General features: G+C 37.6%; 1 protein-coding gene across 1 annotated transcript in view; it reads left to right on the top strand.

The window, feature by feature from the left end:
- The window catches only part of ATG2B (autophagy related 2B), a 150,306-nt gene that overhangs the window by 92,294 nt on the left and 35,458 nt on the right, over window positions 1–22,554 (top strand). Inside the window, exons 18-25 of the mRNA XM_021007314.2 lie at window positions 4–146; window positions 11,964–12,121; window positions 13,868–14,040; window positions 14,699–14,849; window positions 16,308–16,504; window positions 18,635–18,715; window positions 20,139–20,245; window positions 20,376–20,468. Of these exons, the coding sequence (XP_020862973.1) occupies window positions 4–146; window positions 11,964–12,121; window positions 13,868–14,040; window positions 14,699–14,849; window positions 16,308–16,504; window positions 18,635–18,715; window positions 20,139–20,245; window positions 20,376–20,468 (1,103 nt within the window). The remainder of the gene's footprint in view (window positions 1–3; window positions 147–11,963; window positions 12,122–13,867; window positions 14,041–14,698; window positions 14,850–16,307; window positions 16,505–18,634; window positions 18,716–20,138; window positions 20,246–20,375; window positions 20,469–22,554) is intronic.

Genomic DNA, 22,554 nt, shown 5'->3' on the forward strand with positions numbered 1-22,554 from the left:
TAGATGGTAATGCCAGGTGATGCAATGGAGATGACAGAGTTTCAAGACAAAGCAGTCAGCAACTCTCACTATGTATTGGAACTTACATTACCAAATATTTACTTAACATTGCCAAATAAAAATTTTTATGAGAAACTCTACAATAGGTAAGTATTAAAGCATTAAACTGAACCTATGTCTTTAGTCAGTATGATCCTAAGACTTCATGTCTTATCCTAATTGGTTTTATCTAACTTCTTAGTTTACTTTGCATGATAAGTATTATGAAGCTTTCACCTTTATGATATGTTTCCTCAGTTTCAGTATGAAAATTTTGCCTCTTAAGGATTATTTTTGTAATTTGGATAGGCTAACATCAGATGCTGGTGGATAGTATAAACTGAATACTTCCGTAAAGGAAGGTGCTTATGTGTAGTTAAAAAAGATTTCTTTGATTCAACTTATCTGTAATATATAATGACAGAATTTCGGATTGTATTCCAAACTATGGCTTATAAACAAAACTGCTTTTTCATTTACTTCATTTGATCTCTGATTTCATCAGTGTGAATACTCTTTCCTTTGGTACAGATCATGATTTTTCTTCTCGTGATTCTTGTCCATATTCTCCTGTTAATGCTTTATAGATAATCCCTCCAAAATGCTGCTGGTGTTACTTTACATTTTTTATCATTATTTGTTTATTAGTGTTCTGTGTTTGGCCTCACAGCTCAGGTTAGAGTGTAGAACTGGGTTCAAGTATTTACAGAAAATTAGTACTCAGGAAACTAATACAGGCGTAAACTTTGTTATTATATAGCATAGCAAGCAGGTGTGTTTTTTTTTTTAAGTTTATGCAGGGAAATTAAATCCTTGGAAGATGATGTAAATGAATTCACCAAGAGGAGTGCAAAGAGAGAAAGAGTAGGAGGATGGACTAGGGTAGAACCTTGGGGTACACTCACAGTTAGGGAGCCTAATATGGATGATGAACCAGCAAAAGAAGATGGAGGAGTTATTAGACAGGAAAAAGAGAACCAGAAAAGCACATGGAGCAGAAAGGACCAGGAGAGAGGGTGAGTGATTGTCAATATCAAATACATTAGATAGGTTGAGAAGTGTGAAGACTAAACAAAGACTATCAGATTTGTTGATTAATATCATTGTTAACTTGGGAGACTGATTTTCATCAAGTAATGAGGATGGAAGCCAGATTTCGAAGGATTGTTGCATGGAAACTCAGTGTACAACTAGATCTACCAACTTGTGTGAGCAAAGAGCTGATTTGGTAAAAAGCTGTTATAGTGGGAAAGATACTATATACAGATGAAAAAACTTTACCTTGAACTATTTGTTATTTAAACAAATATAAGTACCTTAGTCAGCAAACTGCTACATTCTAGGCATTGTGCTAAGTGTTGGGGATGCAGATAAAGGCAAAAACAGTTGAGTCAAGGTGCTCATGGTTTAATGGCAGAGAAGCATGTAAACCAACTATGTACTAAGATGTCACACAGACAGACACACACATCCTCACTCTCATTCTCACTCTGGGTAAATTGAAGTTAACTTCAAAGGGAACACACTAGTATTAAAGAGGATTGGTGAAAGCTTCTTGCAGAAGGTAGGATTTTAGCTGAAACTTGAAGGAAGCCAGAGAAGTCATGTGGTAGAGGAAAGGTAGGAATAACAGTAAAGACAAGAAAGGTGAGAAAAGAAAGTGAACTAGAAGAAAGCATAGAAAATATCTGTGTTGGAGGAAATACAGCTGTGAGGGCACTGAGGAAATAGTTCACAAGATAGCTGTAGGAGAGAAAGATACCAAAGCACAGAGGAAAACAAACACAATTTTTTATTAATACTGAGACTTCATTAATACTGAGAAAAAAACAACCAAGATAACATTAACAACCACATAGAGCCTACTTTCCAATCGGTCTAAAATCTTAGACTCATCTAAACCCAAATTGAATATATCATTGGTGAGGTATGAGTAAGGCTTTTAAATGAAATATTTCACAGTGAACCATACCCTTAACAATTCAAAACTTATTGACAGATGTACAAAATATCACTGTCCTTATTATGGACAATCTGGCAGATAAAAAGACCTCTGTAAAGTTCTCAGCTAGTAAGTTGTCTCTCCTTCATATATCAAAATTATTCATGATTCCTTAAAAGACAGAATAGTAGTAGAAATAATCCTATTCTGCAACCTGCTGATCAAAAATCTCAGGTAAGGCACAAAACAGGGAGACATCTATGTGCCAGATGTGTATGCCATTGTGATAGTGGAAATCCAGGGCAGAATCCACCTTAAAGAAGGGTGTCCTATTGATGTTTCTATTTGTGGCTAAATATTCTATTGCATCAAACTTTGCAGAACTTTACGAACCTCCTGGAAGAGATCCATAGCCACATAAAAGAAAGTGGTCTGACCATGTACAAAGGAAAGATCAAGTATATGGAAAATGTCTCCTGCTCAGATTACAACATGTAGTTCAATGCACAAACTATAGAGGAGCAAAGTGGGTATAATGAGGTCACAGCATATAACCAGTGAGGACATTTGAAGAAAAATAGTAAAAGATACAATCAGGAAAATGTGTTATAGAGAAGATGAGCTGGTCATGTGTTAAGGTTTGATAAACAAACAGTCCAGGTGTTCTATAGGAGCATATATTTTCAGGAGAAAGCAAAGAGGGCCTCTGTCCAGTAGGCCTGAGTGGAGGTCCTGTGGTGGATTTATGAGAGGACACGTAGAAAAGTCACACAGAATAGGCAGGTATGGGTGGATTGTGATCTTCTGCACTGTTGGAGGGAACATCCAAATCGAAGAGAACACAGACCCACATGAGTATGACCCAGCAATAAAATTCAGATAATCTCTAAGAACAAGTATTAAGCATGTAGAGACTCAGCAGCAGCAGGTTAGCCACTAGGCAATGAATTCTTAGGCATGGCAACATAGGAAACAAAGAAAAATTTCACTTATTTATTTACTAATTTTAAGTTACTTTATTTTTAGTTTTCAACATTCACTTCCACAAGATTTTTGAATTCTAAATTTTCTTCCCTTCTCTCCTCTCCTTACACTCCAATGACGTGCATTCTGAATACTACTTCCCTCAGTCTTTTCTCCCTTCCATTTGCTCCATTTTCTTCAGTGAGCTTTTAGACCTCCTTTTCCATTGGCCAGTTCTGCTTTTTAAGGCATTCTTCTCCTCATTGGCTTTTTGGACCTCTTTTGCCATTTGGGTTAGTCTATTTTTTAAGGTGTTATTTTCTTCAGTATTTTTTTTGAGTCTCCTTTAGCAAGCTGTTGACACATTTTTTATGATTTTCTTGCATCACTCTCATTTCTCTTCCCAATTTTTCCTGTACTTCTTTTACTTTTCAAAATCTTTTTTGAGCTCTTCCATGGCCTGGGACTGATTCATATTTTTCTTGGAGGCTTTGGGTGTAGAAGCTTTGACTTTGTTGTCTTCTTCTGGTTTTATGTTTTGATCTTCTTTTTCGCCAAAGTAAGATTCTATAGTCTGAGTTTTTTCCTGCTGCCTGCTCATGTTTCCAGCCAATTACTTGAGTTTTAAACTCTTTGTTAAGGTAGGAGTCAGCTTCCAGTGGGGGGGGGGTATACTCTCTGAAGCTTCAGGGATTTTGTGCAGCTGTTTTCAGAGATGCTTCTAGGGACCTGTAAATTTTCAGTTTTTCCAAGGTGGTATGATCAAAGGAGAGGTGTTTACTCTTTTCCTGGCCTGTGCTCTGGTCTATGAGTGACCACAAGCCCTCTTTTCTGCCTTTGAACTGTGAGGAGGATTGTCTCTCCACTGTTGCCACAAGCTCTGCTTATATCAGTGCTCCTTCTTGCCCCAGGACTGCAACCCAAATCCAAGCACAGGCAAAGCAAGATAATCCTGCTTCAGTACCAGCAAAGAGATCCCTGCAATCCTCCTCTGATCAGCTGCTTGATCCCCCCATCATCTGTGGTCTGAGAGCTCCAGAAGCAGCTACTGCTGCTGCCGCCACCCTGGGACTATACTAGGGCCAGGGCTGGACCGTGCTTCTCTCTCTCCCAGGTCCGAAAGACCTTTCTCACTGACCTTCTAAGTTGTCTTTGGCATGTGTGGGTTGAGAAGTTTGGAAACTGCCATAGCTGCCTGTGATTCAGTCCCTTGAGGCCTGGGGTTTGCTGGGAGCCCATCTTTGTCTGCTCAGCCCATGCTGAAGTCCCCTCTTTTCCCAGCCTGGCTCAACAGACCTTTCCTATTAACCATCCAGGTTGTCTTGGGCTGGAAATTTGTTTCACTCTGTCTTTTTGTGGTTTTTGCTGCTCTATAATTTGTTTAGAGTCATTTTTTTACTGGTATTTAAAGGGGCTTGGAGGAGAGCTGAAACAATTCACTGCTTTTACTCTGCCATCTTGGCTCTACCCCCCCCCCCCCAAATTTTAAGTAGCTCTTAGTCCTCTACTGCTACTGACTTTTTACTAATGATGCCAGAAAACTGGGCAAAGGGTGCTAAGAATCAGGCAGTTGTGGGTAATCTTTAAGTGTGATATTCTTGTCTGATGAAATGGGGCAGTTAGGTGTCACAGTGGAGAGAACACTAGACCTATAGTCACACCTGAGTTCAGATATAGCCTCAGGTACTTAATAGCTTTTGTGACCCTGTGCAAGTCACTTACCCTCTGCTTGTTTCAGTTTCCTCATTTTTAAAATGGGGATGATAATAATAACATCTACTTCCCTGGCTTGTTATTGTGAGGGTCAAATGAGATAATATTTGTAAAGCCTTTAGCACAGTGCCTAGCACATAGTAAGTGCCACATAAATGTTAGTAGTAGCTGTTTTTATTATAATATTTTTCAGCATTTTTTCCCATTTACATTCTTGTCTTTATAGTGTTTTTTTGGCTCTGCTTACTTGTTCCTATCAGTCTTTTTATGCTTCTGGATCATCAGTCAGTAAGTCAGACAGTCATTAAACATTTATTAAGCACCTACAATGTTCCAGGCACTATTCTAAGTGCTAAGAATACAGAAAGAGACAAAAGACAATCCTTACCCTTAAGAAGCTCACAATCTAATGGGGAAGCCAATAGGCAAACAAAGTATATACAAACAAATTATATACAGGAAAACTAGGAAATAGTTAGCAGAGGAAAGGCACTAGATTTAGGAGGGGTTGGGAAAAGCTTCCTGCAGAAGATGGGATTTTAGTTAATACTTGAAGAAAGCCAGGGAAGCCAGTTGATGGAGATGAGGAGGGAGAACCTTTCAGTCGTGTGGCATAGTCTTCCCCAGAACCAACAGGTGGAATTTCTTGTTTGAGGAAGAGCAAGGAAGCCAGTGTCCTGGATTGAAGAGTACATGGCAGGGAGTAAGCTGTTGTAAGACTGGAAAGGTAGGGGAGGGAATTAGTTTATGAAGGGTTTTGAATGCCAAATATAGGATTTCATATTTGATCCTAGAAGCAATAGGGTGGGGGTTTGGAGAGAGGTGACATCATCCAACCTGCAGTTTCGGAAAATCATTTTGGCAGTTGAATGGAGAATGGATTAGACTGGAGAAAGACTTGAGGCAGGCAGGCCCACCAGCATGTTGCTCTTACAGTAGTTGAAGTATTAGGTGACAAGGGCCTCCAATAGGGTGGTGGCAGCATCAGAGGAGAGAAGGGAGCTTATTTGAGAGAGGTTATAAAGGTGAAATCAACAGGCCTTGGCAACACATTATATAAAAGGGGGGGAGGGTGAGAGATAGGGAGAAATCAAGGATGACCCCTAGGTTGTGAGACTGGGAAGATGGTGTTGCCCTCAATAGTAATAGGGAAGTTAGGAGATGGGGAATGTTTAGGGGAAAAATAATGAGTAATGAGTTCAGTTTCAGAAATGTTGAGTTTAAGATACCTACAGAATCACATGTGAAATTTAACAATATGATAAACTGAGGCAGTTCTCTGTGCCAGATATTTATTAACAGAAGAATGCAACCCGATAATAAAGGATGGGTCAAATGGTCCTGCCTCTGGCCAGAAGACCCTGAATTGAAGATACAACTCATTTTTATAAGCATAGAACAAAGAACAGAACAAAAATCATGTACTTGGCCAGCATTACAGAGGTGAGAGATTATAATTGTTTACCTTAGAGAAAGTGGGCATAACCCCTACATGGGATGAAATCCATTTCTCTCTATTTCTAAGGAATGTTTTTGTGAATTTTATGGATCCTAGCTGTATTCTGAGGTTACTAATAAGGGTAGCCTTACTGGTGACTGGGAAATTAGACAAGACCATCTTTTTGAAAGATGGGACAAGATCAACACAGACTTTGCAGGAAATGCTGAAAAAATGTTTTATGAGAGTCTTGAGAATTTTTTTTAACTAGTAGCAGTTGTGGGAAAGCTTAGCCTTGGTATCTAACTTTAGAAAGGAGGTTGAACTTTAGTGCACATAAGCTGCTTCTCCCAGAGGCAGAGAAGAAGAATATGGTTATAGAATAAAATCACTTCTAGAGTAAAATCAAATTTAAAATTACAGGATCAAGAGTCAATTCTTTCTGCAAGGCATCAAGTTTGAAATGTTTGAAAGACAGCTGGAGATATAAGACTGGAGTTCACTGGAGATTTTAGGGACTTGTTTTCTTCAGTGTACTCTTCTGTTAGTTTTTGTACTTCCTTCTTCAGTTGGCCATTTGTGTTTTTTAGGGACTTGTTTACTTCAGTGTATTTTTTTTCCAATTGGCCAATTGTATTTTTGAAGGACTCTTCTACCTCTCTCATTTGACTATTAAAATCCTTCTTGAGCTCTTCTAAGAAGGCTTTTTGGGCTTCAGACCAGTTCATATTCCCTTTTGTTGTTGCAGATGTGGGTTTGTTGACAATGTTGTCCTCTTCCGAATTTCTCTCTTGATCTTCACTCTTCTCCTAATATGAATCTATGGTATGTTTCTTTTTACTCATGGTGTTTCTTTATTCCCTGGCCTTTAAAGAGATTGAGCTCTCCTGCTGGGGAACAGAGGGTACTGACCCAAGCTTCTTGTGTTGGGAGCCTAGGTCTTGGTCACTGGCTTTGTGTGCTGGGGCCTCTTATGCTGGCAATTGGAGGCTATAGGTTTCTGGCAGCTTACCTTGTGTTGGGCTGGAATCAGCAAGGCTGGAACTTTCAGGCAGTTCTAGGTTGCCTGCTTTTCCTTTCCTTTAGCTTTCTTCAGCTCCTTTTAGATGGGTGGTGCAGGGTGTTTATCTGCCTGGGGCTGTGCCTGCAGTGTTGTCTCCCTCATTTCTGCTAATGCACTGGGAGATTCCTTTGCCGTAGATTGCTGAGGCACCTGGTGGTTTTCTGAGCTGGTTTCCACCGGTTCCCCCTGCCCTCACTGAGGCACTGGGAGGTCCAAGTGTTGGTGTTTGCCGGTTCTACCACCTGGGCTTCAGGATTTCTTCACAATTGGAGGCTGCAGGGCTCCGACAACTCACCTGGTGTTAGGTTGGAACCACCAAGGCGGGGGCTTTAGGAAGCCTTTAGGTTGTTTTCTTCACCTCCTTTCAGATGAGTGCCGCAGGGTACTTATCTGTCTGGGGACCCTTGTAGTTCTGCCTCCCTTATTTTTAATGAGGCACTGGGAGACCTGTTTGCTGGGCTGCCACACTGCTGCTCCTTGTCTTTCTTCTAGTTCAGGTATTCCAGGGTTTTTTTTCTGGGGTGATATTTTCTGGGTTTTCAGAGGTTGATGGGGAGAGTGAGAGCGACTACCTTTTCACTCCACCATCTTGGCTCCCGGAAGTGGAAGTCCAGTTCACTGGAGATTTTAGAGCAAGATAGGTGAATCTGAGAATCATTGGTATATATATAAATCTGTAGTTGCTGAGATCACCAAGTGAAATAGTATAGAGGAGGAAGAGGGAACAGCCCAGAACAGAGCCCTGTAGGACAGCCACAGTGAATGGGCATGACCTGTATGAAGGTTCAACAAAGGAGGCTGAGAAGGAACAGTTGGAGGAGGTAGGTGAGAGGAGAATGGAGAGAGTGATGTTCTGAAGACCAAAGAAAAGAGAGTGTCAAGGAGAAGAGAGTGATCAACAGTATCAGAAGCTGTAGAAGTCAAGAAGAATGTGGAATTAGAAAAGGCTGTTGGATTTGGCAACCAAGAAATCATAAATAACTTCAGAGAGAGCAGTTGTGGTAGAATGATAATGGAAGCCAGATTGTCAGGAATTAAGAAGAGAGTAAGAGGAGAGAAAGTGGAGGCACATAGTATAGATGACTTTTCAAGGACTTTGGCCACAAAAGGCTGAAGAGGTACAGGACAGTAGTTAGCAGGGATGGAATGGTAGTGTGGGTTTTTCGAGGAGAGGGGAGACATGGATATGTATGATTGTAGGCAGCAGGGAAGGAACCAATAAACAGGAAAAGATTGACAATAAGTGAGTGAGGATGACAGGGGAAGTCTGTTGGAGGAAATGGAATGGAATGGGTAGAGAGGTAAGCTTTGGGAAGGAGTATGGCTACTTCTTTGTGTGTGGTGGGGTGAAGGAGGAGAAAGTGTCAGAAGGTGCATTACTCTGTATTATACTGTGTACGTATATATTACTATATATTATCCTATACATGCATGCATACATAGATATATACACACATATATAGTACACTGTTGCTATACAAGGTGAGGAAGAGGGGAGAAGAGGGAGCTCATGGTGAATAGACTCAATTTTTTTTTCTGTAAAATGTTCTCAGCTGAGAAGGTCAGGGGTTGAGGGAGCTACAGGAAGTTTGGGGAGAGATGAAAAGGTTTGAAAATGCTTCTGTGGAAAGTGGTATAGTGAATTGGTAAGGTATAGAATTATTGCCTACCAGCAGTGGGGACCCAAATTTATGTGTAACATAAATCTGTAGTGGACCCAGTCAGAGTGATTGCATGATTTTGGCCATCTTTGTTAAGCAGCAGGTGTATATGATGGTGGGAGTTATCCAAGGCTTAGACTTGGCAAAGCCTAATTGCCGATGTCAGTGAGCCAGGGACTCAAGATGACAGGTCGAGTTCAATTGGTTTACCAAAGGGTCAAGATTTGGAGAAAAGGAAAGAGGGGCTAGGGCAGGGGAGATAGCCTTGGACAGAACTAAGGGGCCACAGGATTGGAGATTATAGAATAGTATGGCTTGGTAAAGGTAAGTAGAGGAAGAGTTGTAAACCAGTAGATTATGATCACATAAAGGGATTTCAGAATTATTGAACATAGAGATGATGCATTTGTGGGTGTTCACAAGCTCATGGGAGTGATTAGGATGTTTGAGGTAAAGTCATCACATTTGTTGTTTCTTATAGCACAGTAAAATTCAATTTACATTCATCTACCACAATTTGTTTATCCCTTCCCCAGTTGGTAGATATCTTTGCTACCAAAAATGTGTTGCTATAAATATTTTTGTGTATATGTGGCCTTTTTTTGTTATTAACTTCTTTTGATAGTACATTAGTGTCACCATCTTTTTACAACCCCTTCAACATTGACTATTCCTGTCTTTTGCCATCTTTGCCAGTTTGCTAGGTCTGTGGTGAAACCTGTTTTGATTTGCATTTTTCTTATTATTAGTGATTTGGAACATTCTTTCATATGGTTATTAATAGTTTATATTTCTTTTGAGCACTGTGTATTATCATCTTTTGAACACTTACCTACCAATATCCAGTTTCAAGTTTGTAGATATTCTAAAGAGGCAATTAGATGATTCAATGGTTAAGAGTGTGGGAGCTGGGAGTCAGGAAGGCTTGAGCTCAAATCCAGTCTCAGACACTTCCTAGCTCTGTAACTCTGGGCGAGTCACTTAGCCTCTGTCTGCCTCAGTTTCCTCATTTCTAAAATGGGAGTAATAAATGCATCTACCTTTCAGTGTTGTTGCAAGGATAAAATGAGATACCATTTGTAAAGTGCCTTGCCAAACTTAAAGTTCTATATAAATGCTAGCTATTCTTAATCTATTCTAAATAGCACCCTCAGCTTCCTTTTCTACCAACTTTGCTCTCTGTGGTTGTATCACAGAGTTCTGTCCTTGGGTCTCTTCTTATTTTTCTTGATACTCTTTTATTTGGTAATCTCGTCAGCTCTCTTGGATTTAATTATCGCCTCTATTCAAGTGATGCTCAGATTGATAAAAGTTAGTCCTGCTTTCTTTCTCAAGCACCCATTGTCTGTCTCCATCTCCCTATTGGACATTTTTGAACTGGATGTCTATTAGACATCTCAAACTCATCATGTCCAAAACAGAACTTTCTCACTAGATCCTGTCTTCTGAATGTCTCTATTTCTATTAAGAGTGTGATCATTTTTCCAGTTTCTGAGATTTCCGATTTCTACATTTTGCTCAACTTCTCATTCCTCCTTCCCCAACATACTGAATTTAGTTGCAAAGTCTTATTTCTGCCTCCACAATTTCTACTCCATCAGTCCCCTTGCCTGGTGTAGTCCCTCAAAAACTCTTACTTTGTAAATAGCTTTCTAATTGGTCTCACTGTTTTCTCTCTCTTCAATATATTCTCTACATGGTCACCAAAATAGGGCCAGTCTGACCATGTCATCCCTTTACTCAGTAAAGTGTAATCTCTCCCTATTACTTCTAGGATAAAATATAAACACTTTTTACCATTTAAAGCTCTTTGTAACCTGGCCCCTTCCTACTTTGCAAGTCTCATAACACATTCCTACCCTTTACTTACCCTAAAGTTCTCCCATTTTGGTGTTCTTATTGTTCCTTACAAAAGATGACTCCAGTTCCTATCTCCATATGTTAGATTTGTCGCCAGTACCTGGAACTCTACTTTCCTTACCTCTTGGAATCTGTTTTCTTCAGTACTCAGCTCAAGATTTCAATCATCTGTGCCCCTCTTTCCATTTGGACAACCAGCCAAGTAACATATTTTTATTAAGAACCTTCTGTGTGCCAAACATTAGCATTACAGGCACTTCAATAACTAGAGACACCTGTTGTTGAGTGGATAGAGTGTTAGACATGGAGTCAGGAAGATCTGAGTTCAAATTTGACCTTAGATACTTACTACCTATGTGATTCTGGGCAAATCAGCTTCTATTTGCCTCATCCTCCTCATCTATAAGATGGGGATAATAATGGCATTTACCTCTTAAGTTTGTTGTGAGGATAAAATTACCTATTTATAAAGTGCTTTGAAAACCTTAAAGTGCTATATATAAATGCTAGCTATTATATTTTACAAGAAGGTACTGGAAGTTAAACAGTCCTTGACCTAAACGAGTTTATTTTAACAAAAGAAATAACATATAGATTTTTAGGAGTATACAAAACACATACAAAGCAGGTACTAGGTAACTTTTAGGGGAAAAGAAAACACTAGTAGCTGGGTTAACCAGAAAAGGCCTCATGCAAAAAGCCTGAGTCTTTCTGAGTGATAATATGTTATATATTTAGAACCAGTTCCTTTATAAATTTCAAAATGGAGAAACATTGTTCTTAAAGTTAACATATCCATTAGAATAGAATTTTGAAGAGGATTTTGATTGATTCTCATCAAATTATTTAAATTTGTACATGCTATCTGTCGGTACTGTGCTAGATGGTACTTCACTCTGGCATTTTCTTGAAAATCTGAAGCAGTGTCTCCTATTCTATTCCTTCGTGTTCAGAATTAAAAAGTACTTATTAAATATCCGTACTAGGTACTCTGTCAGTGCTCTGAATACAAAGACAAAAGTGAAATAGTTCTTGCCCTCAAGGAACTTAGATTCTTAATAAGCAAACCATAGGAAGTTAACTGCTAACATGCAGAATATACTCCCTTTTTGTGATCTCACTTAACTTTTGTGATACTCAATTACTGATTCTCACTCTTTGGTCTGCTTTCTCATGCTTTTTCCTACCATCATGTAAAACTTCATTAAGAAATGTATAGTTAGTGTTTTTAGATTGAAGTATAATGTGATATTTAAAATTGTTATATCACTTTTATCTTTATAGGATCAGTAATGACTTGCTACTCTGGGAACCAACAGCTCCTTCACCTGTGGAAACATTGGAAAATATTTCATATGGTATTGGGCTCTCAGTAGCCAGTCAGCTGATTAATACCTTCAACAAAGATAGTTTTAGTCAATTTAAATCTACAGTTCATTATGGTAATATACCTTAAAATAATTCTTAAATTGAACCTGCATAATATAGAATCACAACTTGGGAAAATCATAAGTAACTTACATTTTTAATTGTAAAATTTAAAGTCTTGCTGCTTTGCCTATTGTTTTCTGTGTTTTTCTCTAAAATATAAATTGGCACCTCTGCTTCCTAATTTATATAATGTTAGAGAGTTACTTGAAGGTACTGAAAAGTTAAGTGACTGCCAGTGTATACACTGCTTTGATGTATCAGAGGCAAGGTATGAACCTAGGTATTTTTAAAAAAATGTTTTATTTATTCATTTATCTGTCTATCTATCTATCTATCTATCTATCTGTCTATTTTTCAACATTCACTTTTATAAAATTTTAAGTTTCAAATTTTTTTCCCCTTCCCTTCCTTCCTTTCTCCCTCCCCAGCATGCAATCTGATATAGGCTATACATACATGTACAGTCACATCAGACATATTTCCACATTAGTCATGTTGTGAAAGAAGAATTAGAACAAAAGGGAAAAATCATGAGAAAGAAAAAAAAAACAACAAAAAAAGAGAAAAATATGCTTCGATATGCATTCAGACTCCATAATTCTTTCTCTCAATGTGGATAACATTTTCCATAATGAGTCTTTTAGAATTGTTTTAGATCATTGTGTTGCTGAAAAGAGCTAAGTTTGTCAAAGTTGGTCATTGCACAGTGTTGCTGTATACAGTGTTCTCCTGGTTTTGATCACTTCACTCAGCATCGAACCTGGGTCTTTCTAACCCAAAGTCTAATTGTCTCATATTGCTTTTCCAGTTATTTTTAAAAATAATTATTTGTAAAGGAGCTATAAAAGTGTTTCTGTTTATTTCCTTTAGAAAATCTGTATTTCTGGCCTCAGACCAAACACTTGACACTTACTAGCTGTGTGACCCTGGGCAAGTCACTTAACCCCAATTGCCTCACCAAAAAGAAAAAGGGGAAAAAAAAAAGAAGGGAAATAGATAATCTGTATTTCTAAAGTGATAATATACTAATAATGGATAACGTTTTTTTGAAGCTCAGTATTGAAAAGCTTAGTATCTTAGCATACTGCCGGCACATAATAAACATATTTTTAGTGCTTTGCAAATCTTAAAGCACCATATAAATGCTGGTTATTATTATTAATATTATTAGATATTTTAAAGAAACATTTATTGAAAAAAGCATAAAAAGTGTATTTGTTGAATTTTTCAAGCATCTATTCTAATTTCATTGGGGTTGGTATTCTCCCCACTAATACAAATTATAACCCATCAAGAGTTGCTGTGGGGGGAAGCTAGGTGATGTTGTGGATAGAACACTTGCTTTGGAGTCAGGAGGACCTGAGTTCAAATATGGCCTTGGACACATAACGCTTACTAGCTGTGTGACTTGGGGCAAGTCACTTAACCCCAGTTGCCTCACCAAAAAAAAAAAAAAAGAGTTGCTGTGACTAATGTATTCATCATTCTGTGGCTGACTTAGTGGCCCTCATACATATAGGCCCATGCATATAGGCTTGCTGGTCCTCAGATGCACAGGTGTATACATACAGTTTTTCATGTGGGTAAGACCTGGGAGAGTTTGTCCTCTGCTGTCATACCATTCATGAACCCAAAGAGACCTTTATATTTTAATGAGGTATTAAAAAAGGACATTTGTGGATAATATTCTTGTTTTAATAGTTATAAAACCAATTATTTAAATAAATTATCAGAACTTTTTGGTTAATTTCTTATAGATGATGAGAGTGGATCTGAGGAGGAGACTTTGCAGTATTTTTCCACAGTTGATCCGAACTATCGTTCTCGTAGGAAAAAAACCCTCGAATCTCAGAACAAGAACTCTCAGAGTTTTCTCTCTGTTCTTCTGAACATTAATCATGGATTAGTAGCAGTATTCACAGATATAAAGGTAAGAATTGAGGAAAGGACTTACCAAATCAATTCTACTCTTAATCTGCCAAAGGTAATTCTGTTCCATAAATTGTTATTTGGATCCTACTCTGTGCAAGGTACTATGAATAATGTATTTGGTAAGATCAGCATTATTTAGTCTTATGATTCAAGATAGACATTCTGTAATAGTTATGAACGAGTTCAAATACAATTCAAATAAATAGGCACTTAAAAAACAAGAATATAAATTAGCAGACTCAAAACAAATGCAGAACACTTTAAAATTATCAGAGAGAGAGATTTAAATAAATTTAAAACTAAGAGCTGATATTTTTGAAGACTAACGATTGATAAACCATTATCTAACCTTGTCAATAGAGTTGTAAACCGAAGGCCAGCTATATAAACATGTTATGTTAATTACTTTTGGTTTCATGTATCTGGATAATAATAACAAGAAGCTGTGTTACCCTACTATGAAGGATGATGACCATGGTAATATTTAGCAAATAATACCAGTAGAACTTAATTTTTAATGCCAGAGTACATTTAATTCAAGAAATGAATGTGTGATTTCAAATTTTCCTAATATTCTAAGTAGAAATCTTTTTGTCATAAAATCTCTTTTCTTCAGCTAATTCCTAACCTTTGTGCTTTTCTGGTCTCCCCATTAGCAAGATAACAGAGAGATGTTAGAAAGTAAGCATGGTGAATTCTGGTTCGAGTTCAATAATGCTTCGTTATTCTTCGTGACAAAATATGAAGGTTTTGAAGATAAACACTATATCTGCCTTCATTCCAACAGCTTCAGTTTACATCACCAAGGTAGGAAGAACATAAAACATTTATTGGTATTTATTCTGAGAGTTTTAAAAAATTTCTTTTTCAATTACAGGATTTTTTTAGGGAATCCTTTTAGGACTTAGCATGAAATGATCTCTGATACAGGCATCTCAAAATCAGCATATTACAGAAGTTACCCTAGTGTCATCTAGACCAGCACTTCTTTAAAGTGTGGGTCAGGACCCCATAGGGGGTCACAGAAAATTTGGAACAGTAAAAGGTTTCTGAACTCGCAACAACCAAAAGTTAATTAAAAATCAAATGAGCTTCCCCATGTTGCGTTGAGCAACTTCACTGCAGCCTTTGTTCTGAACATAAAGCACACACACTTTGCGCTATGCATGCTGTCAGGCCACGCCATGCCAACAAACAGCTGCCAAAACTGAAAAAGAATTGCGAGTGGAAAAAGTTTGATAAGCCTGATTTAGACCAACCTCCTATTTTAACTGTGTGCAAACTAAGACCAAAATGACAAATTGACTTGCTCAGTATTGTACAAATAGTAAGTTGTATAACGGTGATTTCCAAAACTGAACTTATTTTGTTATTTACCTTGGTGGCACTACCATTCTCCTAGTCATTCATTATCAAAGTCAACTTGAACTCATTAATTTTATAATCCAGTCTATTTTTACCAGATCCTGAGGAATCTATTTCCGCAACACCTTTCACTTTTTCTCTTCCTTTTGACTCAGTTTCAGAATTTAGTCAAGAACTGTATTACTTCTTGTCTGAACTGTTCTATCAGCCTTCTAATTGGTCTCCCCCTTCAGCCCTCTTTTCAGTTCATCCTATACACAGCTGCTAAAAGACCTAATGCACAGGTCTGACCATGATAATCCCTTGCTGAAAAAACCTTCAGTAACACCTTGCTTACTATAGCACAAAATATAAATCCTTTAGCCTGGAACTTCAGATGGTTCCTGCCTCTCTTCGCAACTTATTTTAATTTATTACTTTTCATATACTTTGTACTCTAGCCAAACTACCACTATCTGTTTCTTCTATAACCTCTTTAAGGGTTATATTTGTTCCACCTTATCATAGTACTTTGTATCTATCAGTCACTTAATAAATGTTTGCTAGAAGGTTGTAGTTCTTAAGGGATGTGTTCTCTTACTATTAATTAAATCCCTAGTTGCACAATTCTTTTTTCTTTTAGTTTGAACTTTGTTATGTTTTGGTTGTCTATTTGTCTTACCACAGTTATCTCTAAGAGGTACGTAGCCTACATACTTAATGTCACTCTGATGTATAATCTATTTTGTATTACCTATGTCCATGAACAAATCTGAAGTATATCTTGTACTCCAGAATATTTTTTGGGGGTATTTAAGAACTTTTCTTCAATTTGCTCATTGTCTTTTTGATAGGTTTTGATTTTTCTTGTGAAAATTAAGAAAGTATTATTAAATATTTTCACCTCTAATATGAACATAGGCATGGTAGATGGAGTGATTCTTCCTGTTGAAGTGCGACTTCCCACTACAACTCGCCCACATTGGCTGGAACCTATAATTTATTCATCAGAAGAAGATGGTCTTAGCAGAACTTCAGATGGTGTTGGAGGAGACTCTTTAAGTATGTTGTCTGTTGCTGTTAAAATCCAGTCTGATAAATCAGAGATGAATACAAAGGTTTGTATTCCATGGACATATTTAGCCTTTAACTGAGTCTAGGATTGTTAGTCTTAAATTGATATTTATATACTGGAAGCCTCATGCAATTGTTAGAGTGTTGAAGGATGTACAAGTTCTGTGAAAGAGGAGGGAGTAGCAAAGACATGGAAAGAATATTGGACTTTATTAATGCTTTAAAAAAGACAAAAGAAAATATTGATTACCTCATATATCTACTTTCCATGTTGTAACGTCTTTATGAGAGTCATCTACACACAAATCTAAGACATCTGAAATGTAAAGAACAAGCAGATTTTCTCAAGTGAAAATCAGTGGGTACCACCTTTTTGCTATTTCATAGTTAAATGAAAATTTAGAACATATAAGATCATGTCCTTGTTGTTTGTCCATTTGACTCAAGAGAATAAAATTCCACTTTATAGGTTTTATTATAAGGTGTCTTCCATGCGTACATTATAGTTATTTTAGATTCTTTAGTGATAACAACAGAAATAACCCTGTTCAGTGATCATTAATATCAGGTAAAGCAAAAAACAGGGAGTTGTAAACTTGCCAAAAATGTTCACCACTTTGAAGGAAGAAATCCAGCTTACAGTCCAATTTGATCTGTGGATGGTGTAGACTTCCATCTGCTCCTGTCCACAGATGACATGGAACTGATTGTATAAAGCCTTGGAACATTGTTGGATCTCCTTAAAGAGAATTATATAATTGTTCAAAAGAGTTTGGCCTATCTACAGAGGGAAAACAATGTGGTTGGAGAAGTTCCTAGATTAAAACATACATAGAATGGAAAACCTATAGAGCTTGTCCAGATAGAAATATCTGGCACAGACATTGCAGATGGATGAGTTAAGCCCGGAGTTGAAGATGGAGAGAAGAACAAGCTAATTATATGTAGTGTTTACTGTGTTCCAGATATTGTGCTAAACACTTTACAGTTATACTTAGTTGATCCTCACAGTGACCCTTGCAGTAGATGTTAGTCTTATCCCCATATTACAGATGAGAAAACTGAGTCAGGGAGAAGTTAAGTGGCTTGCTAGGGGCACACAGCTAGTACGTGGCTGAGGTTGAATTTGAACTCGGATTTTCCTGACTCTTAGTCCTGTGCTGTGTCCATTGTGCTATTTAGCTGCACAGAGGGCAATGGGAGAGGAGCGGTGTAGGTGTGAGCAGGCTGCAACATATAACCTTCGAGGATATCCAAAGGAAAACAGGGATAAAGTATGTCATCAAGAAATTACACAATATAGAGGAAATATGAGCTTGTTATGATATATCAAGAACAAATGATAGGTGAATGGCCAAAGTGTTCCATTGGTAACCTCGAGATGTTGAGAGAAATCAAGGAAGACTTCAGGTAGGTGAGGTGAATCAACTATGGGGTACTTACGGGATGATATGGAAAAGAATCATCAAACAGATGTGGATGGGTTGCAGTCTACATCGTTGGAAGGAATTTCTGAATCAATGGGGTTGAAGGAGTTTGGGGGTGCTGCGACCCTGAGAATGTCAAGGCAGTGTCACCTGGAATGAATTCACACACTCAGACCTTCTCTTAGTCAAATGGCAAAAAGTTTATTGTAACACTTTAGCAAAAGTGGGCAAGGATCCTTAGGGAACCTGTAAGCTAGTAGGATGGTATCGGGGCTTATATGGAAAAGGGACAAGAGAAAGGAATGCCAGAAATGCTGATAAGGTGATCTAGGGGTCCAGGTCCCTTTGGAAGCTATGGATGGGGAAATGCAAGGAGTCTGCAGAGATAACTTTGTTAATACCAGACATTAAGGGAGTTGTCAGAGGCATGGACCTTGGGGATCTGGCACAAGGGAGAGTCCTTGGGCCAGCCAGGGACAAAAATCCTTGGGCCAGGCACCCCTCTGTCTGTTCTGATAAGAGAATATTTTCAGCAACAAGAGAAAATTTTCGCATAGGGCCTACCTGAGGCTTCCAGAGATGTGATCTTATATCTGGGGCCCAAGTGCCCCATCAGAGTCACAGATTCATTTGAGTATAATGGGACACACACACACACACACATTCTCAGAAAAAATATTTGAATTAGCTGTGTAATGCTGGTAAAGGTTATGATTTTAACTTCTTTTGAAATTTTTTCCTACACAGGAATTTCTCATAGCGGTGGGACTCAAAGGAGCTACTCTCCAGCACAAAGTACTTCCTTCTGGACTTAGCTGGCATGAACAGGTTAAATTACTATAAGTTATTCTTTGTCATTTAAACTCATTTGATTTCTGAACATTTTAAAACACAGACTCTTTCTTTGTAATTTGTCCTTTTTATTGTAAGAACTCTAGTATCATTCTTTTTTTATGACCGTGGAATATTTTCATATTATCACTGTAGTTAATAGATTTATAAAGTTTTATATTATATGATACCATCTAGCCAATTCTTCCATGTTAATAAAATATCATTTTTAATTTTTCAGTAGGAATTTGTGATATTAACATTAATTTACTTATACAGTTATCCCTTCCACATCATAGGGGGTTAGGGCACCCCGGCGATCTGGAAAATCCATGTAAAATTTTTTGGCTCTCCCTTTGTACCAGAGAAGAAGTCTAAATTATCATGGTATCAAAAGATAAAGTATGTAAATATTATACAATACTATACATCTATTTTGTGCAGTTCTGAGTTTCTGAACTTTTTCTGTGTCATCTGCTGGCCTTTGTGTGTTGTGTCTGTGACTTCTGCAAAACTCCCCCCAAATTCTCATTTAATTTCTTGTGCCGACCCATGATATATTGAAACCACATTGGGGAAAGTTGTGATGTTGAAAGGGTATTTAGGAATTAGGACAGGGAACTAGGTGGTGCAGTGGCTAGAGAGTTCAAATGTGGCTGCAGACTTTTACTAGCTGTGTGACCCCGTACACTTAACCTTATTTGCGTCAGTTTCCTCATCTGTAAAATGAGCTGGAGAAGGAAATGGTAGTATCTTTGCCAAGAATACCGTAAATGGGGTTGCAGAGAGTTGTACATGACTGAAATGACTGAACAACACCAAAAGAAATTAAGACAGTAAATATCAGACTATTTAGAAAAATTAAATTTTCATGGTATCAAAAGAATTATTTTTTGAGATAAATGTATTTGCAAAAACCTTCTATGTAAGTAGAAATCAGTACTACATGCTAGAGAACTGACAGTGAGTGAAAAGTAAGCTTATTTCACTTGTTTTCTTGAATCAGAATTTAATAGTTCCTAAGTGTTATCCTTTATTGATTGTGATTAAGAGGAGCTGACTTTCAGCATGATTTGTGGATGAATTTGGGGCAAAAGGCTAATCAACAATTTGGTTGTACAGGTAAATGCCTAGGGATGACTGGTAAAGAGAAAATCATCATGGTGTGGAAGGATAGGTGTTTCTAATTTCATTAAAAATTAAAACATACTTGAAATTAAAAGGATTATTTTTCGTTTCTGATGTTTTACAGATTTGGAAAAAATAACCGTTCTGAAATTAACCTCAGCTAATTTAAGAAGTTTAAGAAAACCAGTTTTGAGTAAAATCTTACATATGATTCTTAGTTAGGATAGTATATCAAAAGAGCCTTTTTTTTCCTTTTAAATGAGGAGCATGTTTTGTGTCTTTGTGATTATAGATTTTATATTTCATGAATATTTCTGATGAACCTGTTTTGGGATATAATCCTCCAGCTTCCTTTACAACCTTTCATGTTCATCTCTGGAGTTGTGCACTTGATTATAGGTAAGTAAATATACAATATAAATAATTTTATTATGTTATTTCTAAAGTTATATTAAGACAGATGGTTTAATTTCAAAGTGAGTTGAATTCTTTGCCATCTCTTTGATACCTTGTTTCCTTTTGATCCCAGGCCTCTTTATTTGCCGACAAGATCTCTTCTTACTGTAGAAACATTTAGTATTTCCAGTAGTGTTTCTTTGGATAAATCATCATCTACTCTCAGGTACCTGTGGAACCTCCCCGTATGTTCTTTAATGTTTATTTTAAAAAATTACCTCAAACACTTTTATTAATTTTTATACTAATAAAATCTATTTTTAGGATAGTAATGAGTATTAGTTGCAGAGACAACTCACTTCTTAAGAATATAAGTTGAAGAACAGGTTCCATCCTGCATTGGAAGAAAGAGTTTCCTTTCTGGGACTTCTCTTACCAATGAAATCACAGGCTTCCTTCAGAGAATGAGTAGAGCCATTCTTTAGTTCTTAGGTCTTGCCAGCTGTTGCCTTAAATAAACATTTTTTAGGGAAAGATTTAATTGCTAAGATGTTTTTTTCTTTAAGGAGTGTGGTGAAAATGAGAAAATTCCTGGCTTTTTGAACATTGACTTAGCCACTTTCTATTTCAGCATGCAAAAGTGCCAGAAGTTCTTAATACATTATTTACATTTACCAGAATGTTTATTTAACAAATATTTATTCAGAGCTTCCTGTGTTTTAGAACAATCTTAGGTATTAGTAGAAACAAATGATTTAGTTCAGGCATGATCTCTACCCTAATTGAATATCTAATTTAGTAGAGGATATCACAAACATAGACAGTTATTATGTGATATTACATAATAAATGCATTAGAAATTGTTAGAGTCCTATCTAAAATCCTAGGGTTTCATGAAAGTCTTCATGAAGAAAGTGGCATTTGAATTGAATTCTAAAGAATGAGTAGTAATTCAACAAGCACGGTGGGGAAGAAGGATGTTGTAATTGTAAGGAGTGGTATAAGAAAAGACATGGAGCTAGGATGATCCTGGGCATATTCAGGATTCAGGGAGTGAATAAGTAGGGAGGTACTAGATTGTGGGGTATCTGGGATTCCAGACTAAGTATTTTAAACTTTGTAAGCAGTAGGGAACCATTGAAATCTTGTGAAGTAGTGGAATCACACTATTAGATCTTCCCTTCTTTTTGTCTCAGAACCATTTGACATTCCCCACCCTTTCCTTCTTTCCCCTGATCTACCGCAGTGAATCAAATCAACAGGCATTTAATAAGCACTTAACTTTATGCCAAGCATTGGGGATACAAACAAAAAGGAAGGCAGTACTTACCCCAAAGGTGCTTACATTGTAATGGGGAAAAACCAACTTATATGAAAGGAACTGGAAAGCGAAGGGCCTAGAGAAAGGGGAGTTATTTTACAGGGCTGTGGGGGTGAAATCCTGAGAGTGAAGGATGGCTGGTATGGGCCCTTCCCCAAAGTGTAGATTTCAGGAAGAGCTTTCCAGTGGGAGAAAGAGGAAGCTGAGGCATGGTGGTAAACACAGAGAATGAAGTGATAATGAAATCTCCCTTCTCCTTAAGAAGACCAACCCTTCTACATGTGCCCTTGATCCTATATCTTCCATTTTTTCTAGAAGTTTACAACCTCAAATCATACCCTCTCTTTCTGATCTTTAACCTATCCTTGATCTACTCATTGACAGTTGATGCACGCATTGCCAGAGCTAGCTTAGTGTTTAGGAGACTCCAAAAGAAAGTGTGGGAGAGGAGATATTAGACTGACTACCAGACTGAAGGTCTGCAGAGCTGTTGTGCTTATCTTGTTGTTGTATGCCTGTGAAACCTGGACAGTATACCAGTACCACGCTAGGAAACTGAACCACTTCCATTTAAATTGTTTTAGGAAGATCCTGAAGATCACCTGGCAGGATAAGATACCGGACACTGAGGTCTTTTCTCAAATTAAACTGCCAAGCATTCACACTCTACTTCAGAGAGTGCTGTCATCAGAGAAGGGGCGTGCTTTATAAACAAAGCTGAATTGAAATAACTCGAAAGAAATGCGAGCTGTGCAGAGTTAGAGAACCCACTCTAAATGCATTGAAACTTGACTTTAACATAATGATGTCATTTTGGTCCCCTGAGAACGAAGAACAGCCATCTACTGGTTCCTTCTCTAATGCCTTAAAACATACCTCTTTTTTTAGTGTCTTAAAATCTTCTGCCCTATCCTTAAAAACACCTTCTCTAGATTCTACCATCCTTTCCAGGGGTGGGGAACCTATGGCCTCCATGCCACAGGTGGCCTTC

The sequence above is a fragment of the Phascolarctos cinereus genome, unplaced genomic scaffold (assembly GCF_003287225.1).
Source record: "Phascolarctos cinereus isolate Bilbo 61053 unplaced genomic scaffold, phaCin_HiC Scaffold_2;HRSCAF=192, whole genome shotgun sequence".
Classification (NCBI taxonomy): domain Eukaryota; kingdom Metazoa; phylum Chordata; class Mammalia; order Diprotodontia; family Phascolarctidae; genus Phascolarctos; species Phascolarctos cinereus.